At 44.2% G+C, this 23,942-nt stretch overlaps 1 protein-coding gene and 1 long non-coding RNA gene across 7 annotated transcripts in view; both read right to left on the reverse strand.

The window, feature by feature from the left end:
• The window catches only part of LOC115172827 (arf-GAP with SH3 domain, ANK repeat and PH domain-containing protein 2), a 101,709-nt gene that overhangs the window by 46,275 nt on the left and 31,492 nt on the right, over positions 1 to 23,942 (reverse strand). For all 6 annotated transcript variants that reach the window (XM_029730617.1, XM_029730613.1, XM_029730614.1 and 3 more), the window contains exons 3-4: positions 4,198 to 4,343; positions 1,570 to 1,644 (exon numbers count right to left, since the gene is read on the reverse strand). In XM_029730617.1, coding sequence (XP_029586477.1) covers positions 1,570 to 1,644; positions 4,198 to 4,343 — 221 coding nt within the window. The remainder of the gene's footprint in view (positions 1 to 1,569; positions 1,645 to 4,197; positions 4,344 to 23,942) is intronic.
• On the reverse strand, positions 20,573 to 22,881 carry LOC115172828 (uncharacterized). Its single transcript, XR_003871501.1, has 2 exons — positions 22,500 to 22,881; positions 20,573 to 21,967 (listed from the first exon to the last, which is right to left on the reverse strand). It is a non-coding gene; the product is annotated as an uncharacterized LOC115172828 (long non-coding RNA).

Consider the following 23,942-nt stretch of genomic DNA (forward strand, 5'->3'; position numbering starts at 1 on the left):
TCACTCTCGGCAGTCAAGAAACGCTCTGTACACAAGTCTGATGTAGCCTGTCGATGCCAAAGTTACAACGAAGAGAGAGAAAGACAGAGAGGGAGAGGGCAAGGGACAGAAACAAGAGTGTCCTCCAAGAAAGCAAGAGTCCTTGGAGAATGTATGTGATGAGAAGCCGTGGGGTAACTAGGGACTACTGTAGCTAGCTAGTGACTAGCTAGTAGTCTCTCTTATGAGAGAGAGAGCGAGAGAGAATGAAAGAGAGAGAAACAGAAAAAGAGAGAAAGATAGAGGGAACAGTCTCATTAGTGCTTGTACACATCAGACAGTGGCACTTATGACCCACGTGGTTGTGGTGCAGAGGTCAGAGCAGAAAGTAATGAGTGCTGATGGGATTAAAGGCCTGGTAGACTGGAGGGGTGTCTGGGATAGGCTGTCTGGGGCCAGCCTCCCATTGATATAGACAGGATTCTGACTGCATTCCTACAGTGTGCTGTCTGCCCCATCACACGCTGGCTGGCTGACTGGTTTGTCCTGGAGCTAGTAGAATGAGTGCGCTGGTCCCAGACTTGACATGTGTGATGGAGTGTAGTTAATGTGTTGGCTATTGCAAGAGTGGTACGCTGTTTATAGTTTCCACCCCCAACACACACACAGGAAATCATGGGGTCTGAGGTCACACTGTACCAGCAGGAAAACACTCATCTCATACAGCTTCTCTGTTTTCTATCAGGTACAAAACATTGCTAGTACCTAGTAATTACCATCACACACACAGAAGCGTGAGTTACCACAGTACAGCAGAGAACCTTTACCTTCATAAAAATCCCTATAGAGGTCTAATAACAAACACCATACAGTCCAACAGAAAGACACGGAAGATAGTGTGAGTGTCCAACAGAAAGACATGGAGGATAGTGTGAGTGTCCAACAGAAAGACATGGAGGATAGTGTGAGTGTCCAACAGAAAGACACGGAGGATAGTGTGAGTGTCCAACAGAAAGACACGGAGGATAGTGTGAGTGTCCAACAGAAAGACAGAGGATAGTGTGAGTGTCCAACAGAAAGACAGAGGATAGTGTGAGTGTCCAACAGAAAGACAGAGGATAGTGTGAGTGTCCAACAGAAAGACACGGAGGATAGTGTGAGTGTCCAACAGAAAGACACAGAGGATAGTGTGAGTGTCCAACAGAAAGACACGGAGGATAGTGTGAGTGTCCAACAGAAAGACACGGAGGATAGTGTGAGTGTCCAACAGAAAGACACAGAGGATAGTGTGAGTGTCCAACAGAAAGACACGGAGGATAGTGTGAGTGTCCAACAGAAAGACACAGAGGATAGTGTGAGTGTCCAACAGAAAGACACAGAGGATAGTGTGAGTGTCCAACAGAAAGACACGGAGGATAGTGTGAGTGTCCAACAGAAAGACACGGAGGATAGTGTGAGTGTCCAACAGAAAGACAGAGGATAGTGTGAGTGTCCAACAGAAAGACACGGAGGATAGTGTGAGTGTCCAACAGAAAGACAGAGGATAGTGTGAGTGTCCAACAGAAAGACACGGAGGATAGTGTTCCTCACCCCTTTGACTCCTTTCAGGTCTCCTTTCAGCAGGCTGTCCAGAGGGAAGGTGATGATGTTGTTCATGTTCTGGAACTGAATGGACACAGTGGATAGAAGCTTAGGTCAGAGAGGGTTTAACACAAGCATGGGTGAATAGAGACAACCAGAGATGTTGCGTGCTGTTTAAATGTCCTCACCTTAGCTACTAGCATTAGCTACTAGCATTAGCTCAATTACATGCCAGCTGCTCCCATAGGCGTCCAGTCATTGAGACAACATCTATCAATTTAAAAGCGCATCTCAGCAGAAATGTGTATATCTATATATATATATATGCACACACACACACAGAGTACCAGTCAAAGGTTTGGAGACACCTACTCATTCAAGGGTTTTTCTTTATTTTTACTATTTTCTACATTGTAGAATAATAGTGAAGACATCAAAATGATGAAATAACACACATGGAATAATGTGTAATCAAAAAAGTTTTAAACAAATCAAAATATATTATATATTTGAGATTCTTCAAAGTAGCCACCCTTTGCCTTGACAGCTTTGCACACTCTTAGCATTCTCTCAACCAGCTTCATGAGGTAGTCACCTGGAACGCATTTCAATTAACAGATTTGTTAAAAGTTAATTTGTGGAATTTCTTTCCTTCTTAATGCGTTTCAGCCAATCAGTTGGGTTCTGACAAGGTAGGGGGGGTATACAGAAGATAGCAAATAAGGCTAAAAGACCAAGTCCATATTATGACAAGAACAACTTAAATGAGCAAAAAAACAGTCCATCATTACTTTAAGACGTGAAGGTCAGTCAATGCGGAAAATTTCAATAACTTTGAATGTTTCTTCAAGTGCAGTCGCAAAAACCATCAAGCACAATGATGAAACTGGCTCTCATGAGGACCACCACAGGAAAGGAAGACCCAGAGTTACCTCTGCTGCAGAGGATAAGTTCATTAGAGTTAACTGCATCTCAGAAATTGCAACAAATAAATGCTTCACAGAGTTCAAATAAAAGACATCTCACAATCAACTCCCTTCACAGAACAGCGCAAACTGTCTCTAACCAGAATAGAAAGAGGAGTGGGAGGACCCGGTGCACAACTGCGCAAGAAGACAAGTACATTAGTGTCTAGTTTGAGAAAGACGCCTCACAAGTCCTCAACTGGCAGCTTCATTAAATAGGCAGTTTGCGTTGTTCTGTGAAGGGAGTAGTACACAGCGTTGTACGAGATCTTCAGTTTCTTGGCAATTTCTCGCATGGAATAGCCTTCATTTCTCAGAACAAGAATAGACTGACAAGTTTCAGAAGAAAGTTCTTTGTTTCTGGCCATTTTGAGCCTGTAATCAAACCCACAAATGCTGATGCTCCAGATACTCAACTAGTCTAAAGAAGGCCAGCTGTATTGCTTCTTTAATCAGGACAACAGTTTTCAGCTGTGCTAACATAATTGCAAAAGGGTTTTCTAATGATCAATTAGCCTTTTAAAATGATAAACTTGGATTAGCTAACACAACGTGCCATTGGAACACAGGAATGATGGTTGCTGATACTGGGCCTCTGTACGCCTATGTAGATATTCCATTAAAAAATCTGCCATTTCCAGCTACAATAGTCATTTACAACATTAACAATGTCTACACTGTATTTCTGATCAATTTGATGTTATTTTAACAGACAAAAAAAAAACAAGGACATTTCTAAGTGACCCCAAACTTTTGAACGGTAGTGTGTGTGTATATATATATATATATATATATATATATATATAGTAGCTGGAAATGGCAGGTTTTTAATGGAATATCTACAAGGCTATATATATATATATATATATATAGGCCACCGCAACTAAATTAATATAGGGGAAACACTGCGTATGTGTGTCTGTGGAATTCCTACACGATGGCCTCAAAGTCTATCATCCTGCTCTAACTGTGTGTATCCCCTGGGGTCAGAATGTAATCTGGAATTGGATAGATCAGTTTTCCATCACAGCTTCCAAAGTGCTACTTGGAGACCAAATATCTGCTGGATCCAATTTACTCAGATCCTGCTTTGACTCCAATACAAATTCAAACAACCCTAAAGCTTTATTAGAAACACCTGACAGCCATTCTAGAGGATTTTGCCTCACAACAGGAACAACGTCAAATTACACAAGAGCTAATTCACTGTTGATTTAATCTGTGTTGTCTCAAGAACTGACCACATGGCTTGCCAGGTATGGAAATAGATTGCCATGTTGGAGTCAGGATGGAACGGCTAATCTCCTGGCTTTGATTCCCGGCTGGCTCCACAATAAATCAAATTTATTTATAAAGCACTTCTTACATCAGTTTATGTCACAAAGTGCTGTACAGAAACCCAGCCTAAAACCCCAAACAGCAAGCAATGGAGGTGTAGAAGCACGGTGGCAAGGAATAACTCCCTAGAAAGGCCAGAACCTAAGAAGAAACCGACAGTTATTTAATCCAAAATTCCTCAAGATAGTAGTCTTATCAGTCAGAACAAATACTTAGTTTGAAGGTAAACATTTCCCTGTAAGGTACCTGCTGTACCTGCTGTATTTGGCGCATGTGATAAATTAAATGTAATTTAAGGTGCATAACAGAACAAAATCTCAGTCTTCCCTCTCACCAGGTTTTTGAAGAGGGCGGTGAGCTCCTTGGTGAAGACAGAGAATTTCAGGAAGGCAGAGCCCAGGTCGGGGTCGTCCCTGTAGACACAGTTCTCCCCAAACTTCTCGAGGGCCTGGGTGTAGTGCTCCTCATTCTCCACATGGGCTGACACACAGGAGAGAAAAGAACAAAGGATGACTACGGAGGACAAGGTGATGGAGGGGACTAAGGAAAATGGAAAGAAGAAATGAATGGAAAGGTCAACGTGTACAGACAAGGACTCCCTCTTCTGTAGTTAATTCAGCCATAAACCTTACAAGGCACTGGGGAGACATCTCAGAGTGAGTGTGAATAGTAGAACAAACAAGTGTATCGCCCTCTAGCACACTATGCAGAGTGGCAGCACCACTCCAGTGTGCCATTTAACTTCTATAGGCTAGGTGGGACGCTAGCGTCCCACCCGTGGTAAATACTATCAACAGCCAGTGAAATAGCATGGCGCGAAATACAAAACAGAAAAAAATCTCATAATTTCATTTTCTCAAACAATCAACTATTTTACACCATTTTAAAGATAAACTTCTCGTTAATCTAACCACATTGTCCGATTTCAAAAAGGCTTTACGGCGAAAGCATAAAATTAGATTATGTTAGGACATAAACTTCACAAAAAAACCACACAGCCATTTTCCAAGCAAGGACATGCATCACAAAAACCAAAAATACAGCTAAAATATTCACTAACCTTTGATGATCTTCATCAGATGGCACTCGTAGGACTTCATGTTACACAATACATGTATGTTTTGCTCGATAAAGTTCATATTTATATCCAAAAATCCCATTTTACATTGGCGCGTGATGTTCAGAAAATGTATTCCCACCAAAACTACCGGTGAATGTGCACATCAATTTACAAAAATACTCATCATAAACGTTGATAAAATTTACAACAGTTATTGAAAGAACTATAGATATACTTCTCCTTAATGCAAGCGCTGTGTCAGATTCTAAAATAGCTTTACGGAGAAAGCACATTTTTCAATATTCTGAGTATATAGCTCGCCATCAAAGCAAGCTATACAGATACCCGCCAAGTTCTGGGGTCAACTAAACTCAGAATTAGTATTATAAATATTCTCTTACCTTTGCTGATCTTCATCAGAATGCACTCCCAGGACTCCTACTTCCACAAGAAATGTTATTTTTGTTCTAAATACTCCATATTTATGTCCAAATACCTCCGTTTTGTTCGTGCGTTCAGATCACTATCCAAAGGCATAACGCGCGAGCGTAAATCCAGACACAAAAAGTCAAATAGTTCCATTACCGTTCGTAGAAACATGTCAAATGTTGTTTACAATCAAAACTTAGGGTCTTTTTAACATAAAACGTCGATAATATTCTAACCGGATAATAGCATATTCATTCAAGAAGAAAAAGAAGGAACGGGGCGCTGGCGGGCTCGCGCATCACCAAGTCCTTTGTCCTCAGGCAGTCCACTCATTGACTGAGCTCCTATTTTCTGCCCAGTAACAGGAGAAGGATGAAACATGTTTCTAAAGGCTGTTGACAGCCAATGGAAGCCTTAGGAAGTGCAACGTGACCCCACAGACACTGTAGTTTCGATAAGGATTCAAAAGAACTACAATTCTCAGATTTCCCACTTCCTGGTTGGATTTTTCTCAGGTTTTTGCCTGCCATATGAGTTCTGTTATACTCACAGACACCATTCAAACAGTTTTAGAAACTTTAGAGTGTTTTCTATCCAAATCTACTAATAATATGCATATTCTCATTTCTGGGCAAGAGTAGTAACCAGTTTAAATCGGGTACGTTTTTTCATCCGGCCGTGAAAATACTGCCCCCTATCCTAAACAGGTTAACAATCACTCTGCCAGCATGTTATTCAGGTATGGGCATACAGGGTTCTCTCAGCAGAAGAAGACACACACACACACACACACACTAACTTTCTGATCTTTACATGGCAAAAATCAATCCCACTCCAATTCGCATACCGCCCCTACAGACCCATAGATCACGCAATCTTTATTGCACTCCACACTGCCCTTTCCCACATGGACAAAAGGAAAACTTAGGTGAGAATGCTACTCATTGACTACAGCTCAGCGTTCAACACCATAGTGCCCTCAAAGTTCATCACTAAGCTGAGGACCCTGGGACTGAACACCTCCCTCTGCAACTGGATCGTGGACATCCAGACGGGCCGCTCTGAGGTGGGAAAAATAGGCACCAACACATCAGCCATGCTGACCCTCAACACAGGGGCCCCTCAGGGGTGTGTGCTTAGTTCCCTCCTGTACTCCCTGTTCACTCACGACTGTGTGGCCGCACACGACTCCCACACCATCATTAAGTTTGCTGACGACAAGACTGTGGTAGGCCTGATCACCTATGATGAGACCTGGCAGTGTGGTGCCAGAACAACAACAACAACAACAACAACCTCTCCCTCAACGTCAGCAAGATAAAGGAGCTGATCGTGGACTACAGGAAACGGAGAGCCCGAGCACACCCCCATTTACATAGACGGGTTGTAGTGAAATGGGTCGAGAGTTTCAAGTTCCTCTGTGTCCACATCACTAAGGATATATCAGGGTCCAAAAACACCAACTCAGTCGTGAAGAGGGCACGACAATGCCTCTTCCTCCTCAGGAGGCTGAAAAGATTCCGCCTCAGGAGACGGTATATTTGGCATGGACCCTCAGATCGTCAAAAGTTGTACAGCTGCACTATTGAGAGCATCTTGACTGGCTGCATCACTGCTTGGTATGGCAACTGCTTGGCATCTGGGTAGGTCATACTGCCAGTACATCACTGGGGTTGATCTAGCTGCCATCCAGGACCTCTATACCAGGCGGTATTAGAGGAAGGCCCTAAAATGTGTCAAAAATTGCAGCCACCCAGGTCATACACTGTTCTCTCTACTACCACACGGCAAGCGATACCAATGCAGCAAGTCTGGAACCAACATGACCCTGAAGCATTTCACTGTAAAGTCTACACCTGTTGTATTCGGCGCATGTGACAAATAAAATTTGATTTGAACAGCTTCTACCCCCAAGCCATAATACAAAATTATTGAAATGTTTTACCCATTTTTCTCCACAATTTCGTGCTATCCAATTGGTAGTTAGTCTTGTCTCATCGCTGCAACTCCCATACGGACTCGGGAGTGGCGAAGGTCGAGAGCCGTGGGTCCTCCGAAACACAACCTAACCAAGCCGCACAGCTTCTTGACACAATGCCCACTTAACCCGGAAGCCAGCCGCACCAATGTGTCGGAGGAAACACCGTACACCTGGTGACCGTGTCAGCATGCACTGCTTACGGCCCACCACAGGAGTCTCTAGTGTGCGATGGGACAAGGACATCCCTGCCGGCCAAACCCTCCCCTAACCCGGACGACCCGGACGACCCTGAGACAATTGTGCGCCGCCCCATGAATCTCCCGGATGCAGCCGGCTGCGACAGATCCTGGACTCGAACCCAGGATCTCTAGTGGCACAGCTAGCACTGCGATGCAGTGTCTTAGACCACTGCGCCACTCGGGAGGCCCCCAAGAGATAATACTGTTAAAAAGTCAACCATATAGCTACCTGGACTATCTGCATTGACCCTTTTTCTACTAACTTTTTTGACTCATCACAAACGTTGCTACTACTGTGTATTATCTATCCTGTTGCCTAGTCACTTTATTCCTAGTTCTACACTGACTGTACACAACATTAAGAACACTTGCTCTTTCCATGTATAAAATCAAGCATACAGCCAAGTCCCCACAGCAATATTCCATCAAGTAGTGGAAAGCCTTCCCAGAAGAATGGAGGCTGTTATAGCAGCAAAGGGGGAGGACCAACTCCATATTAATGCCATGACTTTGGAATGAGATGTTCGATGAGCAGGTGGCCATATATATTTGGTCATGTAGTGTATCTACCTCAATTACCTCGCACTCAGTACTGGTACCCTGTCTATACAGCCAAGTTATCATTACTCACTGTATATTTATTATTAAGTGTTATTACTTTTCTATTATTTCACTATTATCTTTCTCTCTGCTTTGTTGGGAAGTGACCGTCAGTAAGCATTTCCCTCTTCCTTTACACCTGTTGCTTACGAAGCATGTGACCAATAACATTTATTTAGAATAATGAATAGCGGCCTTGGATAGTGCACAGTGCAGTGTGTGGAATTCCATCCACTCCGATTCCGTCTCTCCAGTGTTTCCCCTGCTCTCTGAAATTGTCTTTGGGATTGAAGAACACAATGGGACAGGAAGAGAGAGAGTTAGAGAGGTGTTGTCACACTGGAATGCCTCCAGAGCTGTGGCCATGTGGCAGGGGGAGGGGATGACCAGGGAACTGTGGTTACACTGTACAGACAGAGTAACACAAACGCTCTCGTACAACAAGGTTAAAGAGGAATTACTCATGAACGTTACCATTCATTAGACTGTGGGAGTGTTACAGGCTACATTTCCTGATTGCTATGATTAAGAGCTGCTAAAAGACAAAAATGGCAATGTTAAAAGTAGGTTGATTCTAAAGCTAAGGCTAAAGCTAATACATATAGGTGTGGTATTTTATTAAAAGGCCCAGCAGTCAAAAATGTGATTTCCTGTGTTTTATATATATTTACACACTATGAGGTTGGAATAATACTGTGAAATTGTGATAATAATGATAATGCCCTTACAGTGCTCCCGAGTGGCGCACTAAAACAGACCCTGGTTCGATTCCAGGCCGTATCCCAACCGGCCGTGATTGGGAGTCCCATAGGGTGGCGCACAATTGGCCCAGCGTCGTCCGGGTTAGGGTTTGGATGGGGTAAGCCGTCATTGTAAATAAGGATTTGTTCTTAACTGACTTGCCTAGTTAAATAAAGGTAAAACATAAAAATAACGTGTAAGAGCTGTTTGGTGGGATGGAGACCACTCAGACAGTCCTAGCGAAAATTATTGCTTGAGAAATCTCTTTGCTAAGAAGATACTTTGGTTTCTTTTTTACCATTTTATTTGAAAACATCACAGTAAGGTACACTATTAACCAGAAATAAAACCTTTTATAAAGGAGAGTCAAACCTAAGAGAGAAAGGCCACCCATGTGTGAGTGTGTATCCTATAGGAACAGGAAATTCACCTAAATCAAACCCAGCAACACCGTCACTTCAAGCTACGAAAGGGAAGTAAAGCAGGCCTGACAGATGTCAGCTAGCCTCAGAGCCACACTTCATTTAGTGCTGCTAATTGAGGTGAAGAGGGACTTGAGGCACTGGTTGGGTGCAGGGAGCATTGCCATGACAACCCTGGAGACTTTCCCTAGAGAACAGGGAGTGTGTGTGTGTGTTAGAGATTGTGAGTGTGTGTTTTACTGTGAACAGAGTCTGGTGGCCCATTAGCACACCATTCCCCTTCCATCTCTCAGCCCACTCTGTGTCAATGGTCAGGGGACCACCTTGTCATGTTAGATCAGGGAGATACCGCCCACCAACCAACCAACCAACCAACCACCACCTGTGGCAGAGGCCACTCATACAGGGTGACAAATGGATGGACACACACAGAGAGAGAGCGAGAGAGAGACAGTAGAGGAATGTGAGGATGGATTCTACCTCCGGAGAATGACTAAGCGGAACTCATTATTGCACCGCGTCTGTCCAGACACACTGCCACCCACCCACCCACAACTTAACATGTTCACAGGGTAAGATATTGAAATATAGAAGAACTACAAGCAACTCTTATAGTGGTGCAATAAGATCAAGGTGGATGAAATCATGCAGATCATAAAAACCTTACTGCTAAAAATGAACGCCAAACACTGAGTTTTGAGTCCTAAGCTCAGGCACAGATGTAACCAGAGTCATCCTAAGCTCAGGCACGGATGTAACCGGAGTCGTCCGAGCTCAGGCACGGATGTAACCGGAGTCCTCTGAGCTCAGGCCCAGATGTAACAGGAGTCCTCTGAGCTCAGGCTCAGATGTAACCGGAGTCGTCCGAGCTCCGGCACGGATGTAACCGGAGTCCTCTGAGCTTAGGCATGGTTGTAACCGGAGTCCTCTGAGCATAGGCCCAGATGTAACCGGAGTCCTCTGAGCTCAGGCCAAGATGTAACAGGAGTCCTCTGAGCTCAGGCACAGATGTAACAGGAGTCCTCTGAGCTCAGGCACAGATGTAACAGGAGTCCTCTGAGCTCAGGCACAGATGTAACAGGAGTCCTCTGAGCTCAGGCACAGATGTAACAGGAGTCCTCCGAGCTCAGGCATAGATTTAACAGATGAGTTGGAAGTCCTTTATCTCTTAAGAAGGCTTCTTTCTCAACCTTTTTCCACCTAAGACAAAATGTATTTTAGCGAAGCCACAGTGCTCTAGTCAAGTTACCTGAAGGGAACCTACAGTTGAATTCTTGTTGGGTTGCTGTTTAGGCTGTCCTTGCGCAACTCTGCCAAAAACAAATGTTCAAACACACGCACACCGTTAAGACATCAAACACAGCTGCTTTGTTGTGGGTCGCCCTGGCCCGTGTGTCGCCAGCGGGCCCTAGCAGGGCTTTTGTTTTGAAGTGGCACATGAGCTCAGGGCATCTCTCTGTGCCTTGACTATCCAACCCTGACACAGAATACACACGGCCCCGGTGAAGACCCCAACCCTGACACAGAACACACACGGCCCCGGTGAAGACCCCAACCCTGACACAGAACACACACGGCCCCGGTGAAGACCCCAACCCCGACACAGAACACACACGGCCCCGGTGAAGACCCCAACCCTGACACAGAACACACACGGCCCCGGTGAAGACCCCAACCCTGACACAGAACACACACGGCCCCGGTGAAGACCCCAACCCTGACACAGAACACACACGGCCCCGGTGAAGACCCCAACCCTGACACAGAACACACACGGCCCCGGTGAAGACCCCAACCCCGACACAGAACACACACGGCCCCGGTGAAGACCCCAACCCCGACACAGAACACACACGGCCCCGGTGAAGACCCCAAGGCTAGTCTCCTATTTACTGTAAAGCAACCCCGGCAGTTAGACACCTCAGTGTACTGTGAGTGAGTGAGTGAGTGAGTGAGTGAGATATTGTGAACAGTGTGTGTCTGTGTGTGAGAGTGAGTTACTGTGAACAATACATGCCACCCTCCAGTGCATTCCCACACTGTCTCCTCTCTTTCCCTTTCTGTATCAGTCAGGGATAGTCAGTGATAGCATGACATGGAGGGTTGTGTTCTGTTGTTGTGGATGGATGGAATGACTTGGGTTCCTGTCTGAGGCTGGCCCTCAGGAAATGGTGGCCCAGTGTTTAGCGGGAATCTTGAAAAGGAGGGAGGAGAGGTGGAGTGACACATTCACCCATAGAGAGCTCTTTGACAATCAACACACAATTACTGTAACTCTGCAACAACAGCAGCAGACACACCAAGGCACCTGCTGTGGATTATCTAACAGCACAGAGGGTGGTGGGGGTGTCTGTCCCCGCACACACACACACACACACACACACCCACACACGGTTAATCACAAGCTTACTTTGCTGGAGGTTTCACATGCCATTCTCCATGGAGGCTGAATAAATACTGCTGGACTTAACATCCTTTTAACGATATGGCCGCCGCAGACAAGGCTGTTAAGGTTTACCCAGAGGACAAACCATTGGAGAGAGATGGATTGTCATTAAGGGAGACCTCAGTGAGACAGGAGTAAAATGCATGGTGTGTGTGTGTGGATTGAGATGGAAAAAAAGTGAGACTGCAAGGGGAATGACAAATGATTTCATGTCTATCTATGCGAGTGTGTGCTTCCACTATGTACAATGTATGGTATATTCATCATACTTTACAACATGTGCATGCATGCATGCATGTACTCAGTAGCTGTGTACTCATTATCATGGGTGTGATGGCTGCCAATGGGCTCATCATGACAAGGTTTAGCCAGAAAAACTGATCTGATCTACCCAGAGGCACAGCGGTGCATACAGCAAACACCATCAGTTAGACCAACAACTGTGTCTGAATATAAGCCACCCAGATCAAACTGGGGATTAATAAAGCATGTATTTCTTATCTCAGCCTGTGGGCCATTAGACCAGTAATTGGGTGCAGGGTTGGGTTCAATTTGAATTGAAGGCAGTCAATTCAGAAAGTAAATGTACAATTCAAATAAAAAAAAAATGGCATGACTTCTCAATACTGAAAAGTAGTAGCTATTTATTTCAAAAGTTTTAAAATGTCAGAATTTTAAATTAAAAACACTTCCTGAATTGACTGTCTTCAATTAGAATTGAGCCCAACCTTGATAGGGTGACAGCTCTGCAGGCCCAGTGATAGGTGACACCAGGGAGCGCTGTGGCGTGGCGAGGGTAAGCTCTGCTCCAGTTCTGTCAGACTGACCGGGCTCTCCGCTGGGCCCCTGTCCTCCAGGAGGATGTCGCTACATCCCTGGTGAAGGAGGTAAGTTCTGATTTGGCTTTTATCATCTTCTCTGCTCTATGGTCACTACGACTGACTAACTGACTGATTGTTTATGACATGCAAAAGAGGTTGCCAAGATCAACTGTAACAGGTCAGAATATAGGGGATGCTGCTTTCTGAAGAAACAATTCTTGTCCATTCGACAACATAGCTGGCTTCTCATTTTCTCAAAATCTTGTCTTTTTACTTCCATATGAGAAAGGAGGGAGGGAGGGAGAGATAAAATAGCTTGTCAGTGTTGCTGGAGGAACTTGTCAGTTTGAAGGTTAATACAATGTCCAAACTGCAGGAGTTTGTAGCAGGAGTCTTCTAGACATGATATTTGTGTATGGAATAACACTACAATCCTGGGCATGTGAAGGTCGTATCTGTCAAAGCTATGGAGGGTGAGCAGCAACACAGATTAAAAAGATACAGAGCAAAGAACAGAGAGAAACTGTCAGGGATGAATATGTCACCACAGGAGAGTGAGGTCCAGGCAACTGATTGAGATCGTGGGTAGGATAGGGAGCCTGGGAGAGATGTGTAGGTTGTGCTGAATAATGCAGCGATTTGCCCACATCAAGGGAAGTCTGGGCTGGGCTCTGGCAGCAGCAGGAATGCCACTGTTCAGTTCAGTGCCTCCAGCCCACATTATAATACCAACAGACACAATCTCCCTTAGACCTCCTGACTGGACCATACTAACACACAATCTCACTGACAACAATGTTGAGTTGTTGACATTTCATACATTTACATTTTTCTTAAAAAGGTCAAGGTTAGGATATATACCTAAGGTTCTATCCAGAGCCTGACACAAGCGTTGAATATGATGCTAGCTAGCATTGGAATCAACTTTACCACTAATTCTAACAATCCAGCAACAAGCTTTCACTGTTTATATTGGCACAGAAAGTCTCTGCTATAAAGAAGGGCCAGAAAATCCAAGATCCCACAGCTCAACTAAGGAAAAAGCGTCTTAATTCACAACATTCATTCTCAGGAAGACTGGAAAGTCACCAAGTGTTCTCCTCTTATGTAATCACCCTGTGTTCTGACTGAGGGTACATTCAGAAAGGGCCTGTGTAGATTAATGAATACGAGAGGGAGGTACAACTCAAAGATGTCAATGGTCGTTTTGTCCTAGATTTAGTTCTGGGTGTCTAGATTTTCTTTGTCCACTGATGGTTTTGTCAATTTGAGGTAAATATCAGCATTAGGTGCTGCTCATAAGGCAGTGTGAGTTGTGTTCAAAATAGATCAAGTAAAGATGGCTTTGTCTACAGATCAGAAAAAGTGACTCAAGATGAGAAGATTGAGTGACAAACAACGTGAAATTACAGTGGTAGTGGAACGTCAAGGACGGATTGAAATCTAACGTGAGTGACAACTTCAGAACATTTTACTTGCAAAACGTCCCTCTTCATATCAATGACCAGAGCAGTACAAATACTTAGATTTTTCTACAGCATTCTTGACACTTGTATCTAATTAATTAACAAGACTACTTGAAAGACTGTACAGCCAGTAAGTCCAGACTTACTGAATATAACACACCTCTTCAGCCCTAATATTACCTACAGGTATCCAATATAGCTGTAACACGTCTGACAGCAGAGCAGAGCTGACAGATGTGTAATAAACCTTGGTACTGATGTCTTGACAGTATTTATTTTCCTGAGGACTGAGGTGCCCAGTAGTAGAGGTGCATCTGGGAGGGTCACAGACTAAAGCCTTCAGGAAAGATTTCTCGCTCACCTCACCGGGCCTCAGATTTACTGCCGACCGGGCCTGTCTGGCCTCCGACGCCTTTCAAGTCCAAACCTTCCTGTTATGCACTAATTATTACTGGACGTCTATGCAGATTTACTAGGTTTCTCAAAGGGGGAATGGTAGCCAATCAGTGGCGGTTGGTGTCGTTTACATGAGGGAGGACTAGTTATGTTTTTCATGAGCATGGCCTTATTTTAATTACAGCATATTGGATAACAGTGATAGGTTTAGGCTACTACATGATACTCAAATTTTCCATATACTCATCATGAGGTTGCTACAACCTAGCCTATGAATTCAAGTTTACAAAGTAAGTGCACACAGGTTGAGAGAAAAATTTGAGGTGACATACAGTGACACATGGACAGACAGTGACACATTCAATAGCACCTTGCACACTTGCCTGCATCTAGCTGATCTAGGATGTAATCATTAGTCCAACAGTTGCAAACTAATTTGTTCTATAGGGCAAATTCAGATATGTTTATCCCTGTTTCGTTCCATTTGCTTACTTTTAAGAAACGTTTTAACAGAATCAACAGAATGAATAAACTCCTGATAACGTGGAAACTCAGTTCACTTTCATAGCAGTCACGTTTTATTCCTTCTCGCATCTATGCACTCTCCTCACCTTTTCCCTTCGCTTGTGGACTTCGAAGCACAACACATTAGCTGTATGTGACCAGGTGTTCCAGTGTTGTGTTGGACAGTTATAGCCAGCTAGCTAACATGGCACCCCTCTGTTTGAGCAGGGTGTTTGAGTAGGCTAAACTAACTAGCTGCATTTACTAGCTAAGTAAGTGAAACTTGAAAAAAAAAAAAGACAAAATCTCTCCATTTCCCTCTTGCTTCTCCTTCATTTTGGAAGAAATGAATTTGTTCAAAACTGTTTGACTATTGTCTTTCTCTTTGACTCTACTCACCACATTTTATGCACTGCAGTGCTAGCTAGCTGTAGCTTATGCTTTAAGTTCTACATTCATTCTCTGATCCTTTGATTGGGTGGGCATGTCAGTTCATGCTGCAAGAGCTCTGATAACTTCCGGAGGACGTCCTCCAACCTATCATAATTACTGTGTAAGTCTATGGAAGGGGGTGAGCACCACGAGACTCCTAGTTTTTGTATCGAAGTCAATTTACTCAGAGGAGGACGGAAACTATCTGTCCTCCAGCTACACCATGGTGCTACCCCCGGTGCTGTTGAGGCTACTGTAGACTTTCATTGCAAAACAGTGTGTTTTTATCAATTATTTGGTGACGTGAATATATTTATCAGAACTTTAATGTTTTTATTAAATTCACTGAGGAGGATGGTCCTCCCCTTCCTCCTCTGAGGAGCTTCCAATGTAGCACCTGAGGGGAATAGTAGGCACAGGCTACAATTAAAGTGCTAGCCGTGTTTATATGTTCCTGATACAGTACTGAGCAATGCCAGCACATTTACATGCAATTTGTATCTCTAACTTTGTCAGCAAATATTAAATGTCAGAAGCAAGGAGGAATCTAATCTATCGTGCATTTACTGTACTCCAATAAAGATAATTACACATAGGAATATGGATGGAACCCCTGGGGTTTCTGTTGTCCAAGAAACAAGTAAGATTGCAACTATTAAGAGGTCCAAAAAGCCTCTTACCGAAAGTGATTCAAAGCTAAACGTGGTTTTAAAGAATTTAAGCCACTTGTTTTCGAGAAGATTCAGTCAACACCATGAATTCTATCCATTATGAATATCCTTTAACGGATGGTGATACCACAGCAAATTATGCAGATGTTGCCTAGTAACCAACCAGCAAAATTCAAATCCAGTCCTCAGTACAAAACGCAAGTATTCGTTTGGTAGGCTCAAAAAACCTCCCAGAGCCACTCACACCCTCACAAGCACTCACACAATGGGTGTGCCTTGGCACAGCCGTTTCTTGACGGTCTGGGGTAGACAGCTGTACCCCTTGAACAGAGGTAGCAGTGACCCCCCCCCCCCCCCCCCCAGAAAAGAGCCCAGCTCAGCACAGAGAGAGAAACCATCCATACACTCTCAGCAGGACCCTGTCATACAGCCCAAACACAAAGCGCTGGAAACACCCTACTGTCACAGCCAGCCAGAGTACACATGCTGATGAGCTCCATGCCCGCCCACCCACCCACACCCAAAGCCAGTCCACCAGTGGCCCTTCTCCAGTACACATGGATTGACTCCTCAGTGGGAACCCTAGCATATTCAGCCTAGTGACCAGCATTGACAGTCAGTCAGCATTCCTGTTCTCTCAGCCACACTCTAGTGTTTGGGGAACAGATGTGTATTTGCATTTATTAGGGAACCCCATGTGTTAGGGGTCCAAACACATTAAAGCACTTCCATCACATATCCACGAGTTCCCCGTGTCCTATGATGCCTTTTGCGAATTATTGGCATTATTTCCGGTTCGAAGTAAACAAAAGGTTTCTTCATTCATTCATAAAATGTGGGAACACAACCTGACGGAGATCAAAAAGGGTAATATCAGCCGACCTTTACCCTCCGTAATTGATGGTTGGGAAGATGACGTGAAGAAGTGGCCTCGTATCAAGTACGGTAGCATATTTACTTCCTTTGTTGAATCTGTAGCTTGTAAGGCGATGAGCAACTTAAAAAGTTTGGAGGCGTACCAATACCTACACAGTAACAAAGTCGGTCGGGTGTTATTGAAGGATGTTGGAGACGACCTTGTCTACCTAAAAGCAGACAGAGCCGAGTCAAGCCTGCACGCATCTCATCACAAGGCATGGGTACTTGCATCAACGACTGGTGTCATACAGACAGTGGGTTGCTCATGTATTGCAGTGCCAGGATGCTCTTGTAGTCATGATGCAGCAATTTTGTGGAAGGTCAGTAAAGTAATGACCAAAAATGACATGAAAGTGCAGGACAACGGGTACTCCAGGAGAGGTTTGGGAAACACTGGGGTAGATAATAACTAAAAATATTTTCTTCAATGTAGGTTGAGAGTGCAGTCAGGCAAGGCAAAACAGGAATGACATGCACTGATGTGCAAAGGAAGTGGAACTCGGGTGTGAGGAAAAATGTAGGGCTAAGGAAGGCAAAACATTCATTTTAAAACACCACGGACCCCACCACACATATCCAGACCCATCAACGTTGTCACAGGACGATTCCACAACCTCCCGACTTTTAAGGAACCATGCAGAGCTCACAAGCCACAACTCCTCGGTAATGGCCCCACTATTTCGGCTCCGGACAATTGGTCTTCAGCTAAGTTACAGAGCAGATGTAGACATCAGCAGCAAGGCAGGCCAAGCCAACATGATTCAGCCCACACGAACACACTGAACACAGCTCAACACTAACCTGTCGGAAGTGCACAATGTTTTTATGAGGCCTACATCAAATGATCCCCCGTACAAGCAGCTACATTAATAGAAGAAACCAAGATCCAAAGTGCTTCACAGCTACTGCATGATGCTAGGAAGCTGCGTCTGACAGCCAGCACAGCGAAATGAGTCTCCAAACGAAACACCACAGATCCCCAAAAAATTTGTAAATGAGCATTTGTACCAAACCTTCACTGGCAACCGTCATCATGAAGTGCTTTGAGAGACTAGTCAAGGATCATATCACCTCCACCCTACATGACACCCTAGACCCACTCCAATTTGCTTACCGCCCTAATAGGTCCACAGATGACGCAATCGCAACCACACTGCACACCGCCCTAACCCATCTGGACAAGAGGAATACCTATGTAAGAATGCTGTTCATCGATTACAGCTCAGCATTTAAAACCATAGTACCCTCCAAACTCGTCATTAAGCTCGAGACCCTGGGTCTCGACCCCGCCCTGTGTAACAGTGTCCCTGACTGTGACGGGCCGCCCCCAGGTGGTGAGGGTAGGAAGCAACATCTCCACCCCGCTGATACTCAACACTGGGGCTCACAAGGGTGTGTTCTCAGAACTCTCCTGTACTCCCTGTTCACCCATGACTGCGTGGCCATGCACACCTCCAACTCAATCATCAAGTTTGCAGACGACACTACAGTGGTAGGCTTGATTACCAACAACGAGACAGCCTACAGGGAGAAGGCGAGGGCCCTCGGAGTGAGGTGTCAAGAAAATAACCTCACACCCAACATCAACAAAACAAAGGAGATGATCGTGGACTTCAGGAAACAGCAGAGGGAGCACCCCCCTATCCACATCGACAGTAGTGGAGAAGGTGGAAAGTTTTAAGTTCCTCGGCGTACACATCACGGACAAACTGAAATGGTCCACCCACACAGACAGTGTGGTGAAGAAGGCGCAGCAGTGCCTCTTCACCCTGAAGAAATGTGGCTTGTCACCAAAAACACTCACACTTTTACAGATGCACAATCGAGAGCATCCTGTCGGGCTGTATCACCGCCTGGTACGGCAACTGCTCCGCCCACAACCATAAGGCTCTCCAGAGGGTAGTGAGGTCTGCACAATGCATCACCGGGGGCAAACTACCTGCCCTCCAGGACACCTACACCACCCGATGTCACAGGAAGGCCAAAAAGATCATCAAGGACAACAACCACCCGAGCCACTGCCTGTTCACCCCGCTATCATCCAGAAGGCGAGGTCAGTACAGGTGCATCAAAGCTGGGACCGAGAGACTGAAAAACAGCTTCTATCTCAAGGCCATCAGACTGTTAAACAGCCATCACGAACATTGAGTGGCTGCTGCCAACATACTGACTCAGTCTCTAGCCACTTTAATAATTAATAATTGGATGTAATAAATGTATCACTAGTCACTTAAACAATGCCACTTTATATAATGTTTACATACCCTACATTACTCATCTCATATGTATATACTGTACTCTATACCATCTACTGCATGTTGCCTATGCCGTTCGGCCATCACTCATCCACATATTTATATGTACATATTCTTAATCATTCCTTTACACTTGTGTGTATAAGGTAGTTGTTGTGTAATTGTTAGATGACTTGTTAGATATTAATGCACGGTCAGAACCAGAAGCACAAGCATTTCGCTACACTCGCATTAACATCTGCTAACCATGTGTATGCAACCAATAAAATTGGATTTGATTTGAATACAGCAACAAAGCATGGCAAAGAAAATGAAGTCAATGTCATCCCACTCCTGGAGAGTAGAGGGCATGTTGTGGAGAACAGAGGCCTGATGGTACACCCTGACCATCCTTGGTTGGGAGCCAGCCCAGATGGGATCCTTGATGCAACACAGCTCCTTGAGATCAAGTGCCCCTTCAAAAGTTCCACATCTGACAGAATTTCTGAGTCAGCCAAATGGTGACATCAAAAGCTTGGATGATGGACAGTACCTAATTCACCCCAATGGAAAAGATGGATACTACCTTCAGATGGGTAAAAATGTATTCAAGAAAATAGATTATTATTACAAGTATTGAACATTGTATTGTAAACTCATACTAATCAGAATTTTGTGGCAATGTGCTTTCTTATTCCTTCTTTCAGACAAAAGTGACTATGATATACCTGGGCCCACAGAGCTGCAAGCTGGTTGTCTGGACACCAAGCGACCATGATATACCTGGGCCCACAGAGCTGCAAGCTGGTTGTCTGGACACCAAGCGACCATGATATACCTGGGCCTACAGAGCTGCAAGCTGGTTGTCTGGACACCAAGCGACCATGATATACCTGGGCCTACAGAGCTGCAAGCTGGTTGTCTGGACACCAAGCGACCATGATATACCTGGGCCTACAGAGCTGCAAGCTGGTTGTCTGGACACCAAGCGACCATGATATACCTGGGCCTACAGAGCTGCAAGCTGGTTGTCTGGACACCAAGCGAGCACATAGAAGACGACACAGATGCACATGTGCAACAACTGCAGAAGTTCTACTTTTTACACATGCTACCTAGGTTGGCTGATGATTTGGCTGACAAGGAGATACATCTCTGCCCAAAGTACCTGGTCTCTTTAAGTAAATGTGGGTGAGCAGAAGATTGAATATGCGGGGCAAACACAATTCAATTAGTTTTAGCATGCACTTACTTCATGAAGTACTGTTTTAATAAATATATATTAAATACATAAGATACTAATATATTAGATAATCAATTCATTAAGAGATATACCTACAAACACAGTGTAATGATCTCTCACCAGTTTATTTTTCATAGGACAGAAGCAGTTAAAATAGGCATGTTGGTACAGGCAGTTGTGCGAGCTGACAAAACAATAACAAAACAATGATTTAAAACAAATGCAGCTAACAGTTGGAATATAAAAGAATGTTACAAATGCTGACAATGTTTTGCAGTTCATTAATAGGAATAAAGTGATGCACATTTTTGGAATAAATAAACGATCAGTGCATGTTGTTAGTTAGGTTGATTGTGTTAGACATTGTGTCTATAAGCTCCCCTCTGAGATTTACAAGAGCTGCACAGATGTTAAGTATGTTGTCAATTTTAGGGACCAAACTAATAGGCAGTTTGTGAGACAATCTTGTACACCTTAAGACGCCTTATTGCTCGTTCCACATGGATACGGACATTAGCAATGCGTCGTGTGCGAGTGACCTGCTCATTTGTCAACTGGCATTGCTTGCGTGTAAATGCTGGTAAGACCAAGCGTACATTCCATTCCTCTAGCAAGACCCTAATTGTGAAGCCACGGCCCCCCATCACCTCATCTCCAGCATGCAAATGGTGGAGAAACCCTGAGTTCTGTGTTATGAACCTATCGCTACATTTCCCACCATAAGCCTCTGAAATGAACATAACCATTCCTGATGGACCAGTTGATACGAGATATTTCACAGTATTACTGCCATAGCAGTGACTGTAAGATTCAGTTCTTGAGTCCAGATATTTAGCCTTCTGCAAAACACTTTCTGTGCAATCAATAACAAGTTGTGTTTGAAAAACTCTTCTGAAAAGCTTGTGGCATAGTAGCCTTTATCATCTCACGAGGCAGCCATGGAATGAGATCCTTGGTGTGCACAGCAATGGCATCTATCCAGAATTTCACTGTTTTACTGACCTGACCGGGTGACCTTTTGAAGAGTCTTGTTAAATCAGCTATAACAAAGTTCTGTCTAAGTTTCATTAGTGTCAACAGAATTTGGTCTACAACCGGCATTGTTGATGATGTGGGGGCAAAACCTTGGAAGCAAGACACACGAGTGTTGAATTATAGTATTGGAATCCCTGTGTACAGCAGACAGTCTGCATCATCTTTCAATGTAACATCTGTAGTGGAATCCCTGTGTACAGCAGACAGTCTGCATCATCTTTCAATGTAACATCTGTAGTGGAATCTCTGTGTACAGCAGACAGTCTGCATCATCTTTCAATGTAACATCTGCAACAGACAGTGACCTCTCAGGGGCTGGTGCACGTTATCATGCCACATGTGATGATAGGCCCTTTGGAGTAGTTGTGGTCCTCCATTGCTGGGTCTGACCACTGTGTTTGGGCATCATGGAAGGTCTTTGAAATAGGACCTGGCTCCTCAGAAACCTCCACCACACCAGGCTCATCTGCAGGTGATGATTAGTTGAATATGAATATAGATGATTAGTTCATGAGATTATTTGATAAGGATCTGGAAAAGCAAATACACTAATTAGGGATACTTTTAAAAACATTTTAAACTCCCTGTGCCTTATAGCGTTTATCAGAGTATTCTCTACTGCAAATAAGCACTCTAAACCCAGTGGGATACATAGACTAGGTTTAATATTTTCAAAATAAATATTCTGTATCTATTAGCTAGAACAGGGAATGAAATTAACACCTACCAAATACAGGGTAAATGTTGGCTGTGGCAGGTAAACATTTCAGGTCACGTGCCACCATGGCAGATATTCTTCTATTAATATTATTATAAATTAACCTAAGAGGTTATTAAGGTTCCACAATATGTACCATATTGTGGTGGATTTAAAAAAAAAAAAGTGGCTGGTAGAGATTTAAGAGATTCATTTCAGACCCTGACTAGAAGGTATCGTAGTCAGATTCTAGTAACAAAAACTGAAGACAAACACACAATATCAAAACTAGTCGACATACCTGTTCTTGTGACATGTCTGTCAACCCTCCTGCTGAGGCGGCGTCTCTTCTCTGGTGGCCTCTCATAACCCAGAAAGAGCGTTGGGTGTGGGTTATCCTGCGTTGGCGTCTTATCAACAAAGTGAAACGAGCAAACATACAACTTTTGGGAGCTTTTTTAAGTTTAAGTTTTTGAGCCAATTTCTTTACGCTTCGTCGTCATTTGGGAGGCGATGGAATCTGTATCATCTCTGACAAGAACATTCTGATTTAGTTTTAGGTTTATGGTCGAAGCCCTCCAATTTAAGCCAATCATTAAGTTTTGTCTGGTTGTATGTACAACCACGAACAGGACATTGATTATTGCTTATCCCAGTTGGCTAGCTTCTAAAACCAAAAACACCGCCGGGCCAAACGCAGTACTTCGCTACTTCCTGCTGGAAGTGCCACCCATAATCATTTCCCCAGTAACCTCCCCAGGAAACTTGTGGATAAAACAAAATATAAAAAACAGTACAACATTATTACACCACTACTTATCTACAATACAGAATGCATAATGCCACCATTACAATGATAGTGTGTAGAGTGTGTGTGCTAGCGTGTGTGCGTGTGTGTCTGTACCTGTGTGTGTCTCTCTTCCCAGTCCCCGCTGTTCTATAAGCTGTATTTCTATCTGTTTTCTGAATCTGATTCTACTGCTTGCATCAATTACCTGATGTGGAATAGACTTCCATGTAGTCATGGCTCTATGTAGTACTGTGCGCCTCCCATTGTCTGTTATGGATTTGGGGACTGTGAAGAGACCTCTGGTGGCATGTCTTGTGGGGTATGCATGGGTGTCCGAGCTGTGTGCTAGTTGTTTAAATAGACAGCTCATTCTAAAACTAACTGCAGTTCTTTAAGTGTTGCAGTCATTTCACTCGCCCCCCCAGTGGCTGACGCGTCACTCGCCACCCCCCCCCAGTGGCTGAGGCGTCACTCGCCACCCCCCCCCAGTGGCTGAGGCGTCACTCGCGCCCCAGTGGCTGAGGCGTCACTCGCGCCCCAGTGGCTGACGTGAGTCATCCGCATACATAGACACACAGGCAAAGTTTCTTACATTATATAAAGAGTGATTGTATCTTTGTTTCATAGTATAGTTTGTCCTTTTTATTCAGTTTAGTCGCATGACTCAATTTGCAGTACGTTTGCCAATCGGTTGTGCAGCCAGACTTATTGGCCATTCCTTTTCTCATCCCTCTCAACCATACAATTTGTCATCAATCCATGTGGATTTAACAGTTATCACAGTCATGTTCTTAATGGGTGCATGCTTATTAGTAACTGGAATAAGCAATTTCATAAATGTGTCAAGTGCTCCTCATTACACACCACAGACCAGGAAACATTCTTTACATCATCAACATAGGCATCACTACAAAACTTATTCTATGACCTCATATACAATATATTAGGCCCAGC

Source organism: Salmo trutta, chromosome 33, assembly GCF_901001165.1.
Source record: "Salmo trutta chromosome 33, fSalTru1.1, whole genome shotgun sequence".
Taxonomy (NCBI): Eukaryota; Metazoa; Chordata; class Actinopteri; order Salmoniformes; family Salmonidae; genus Salmo; species Salmo trutta.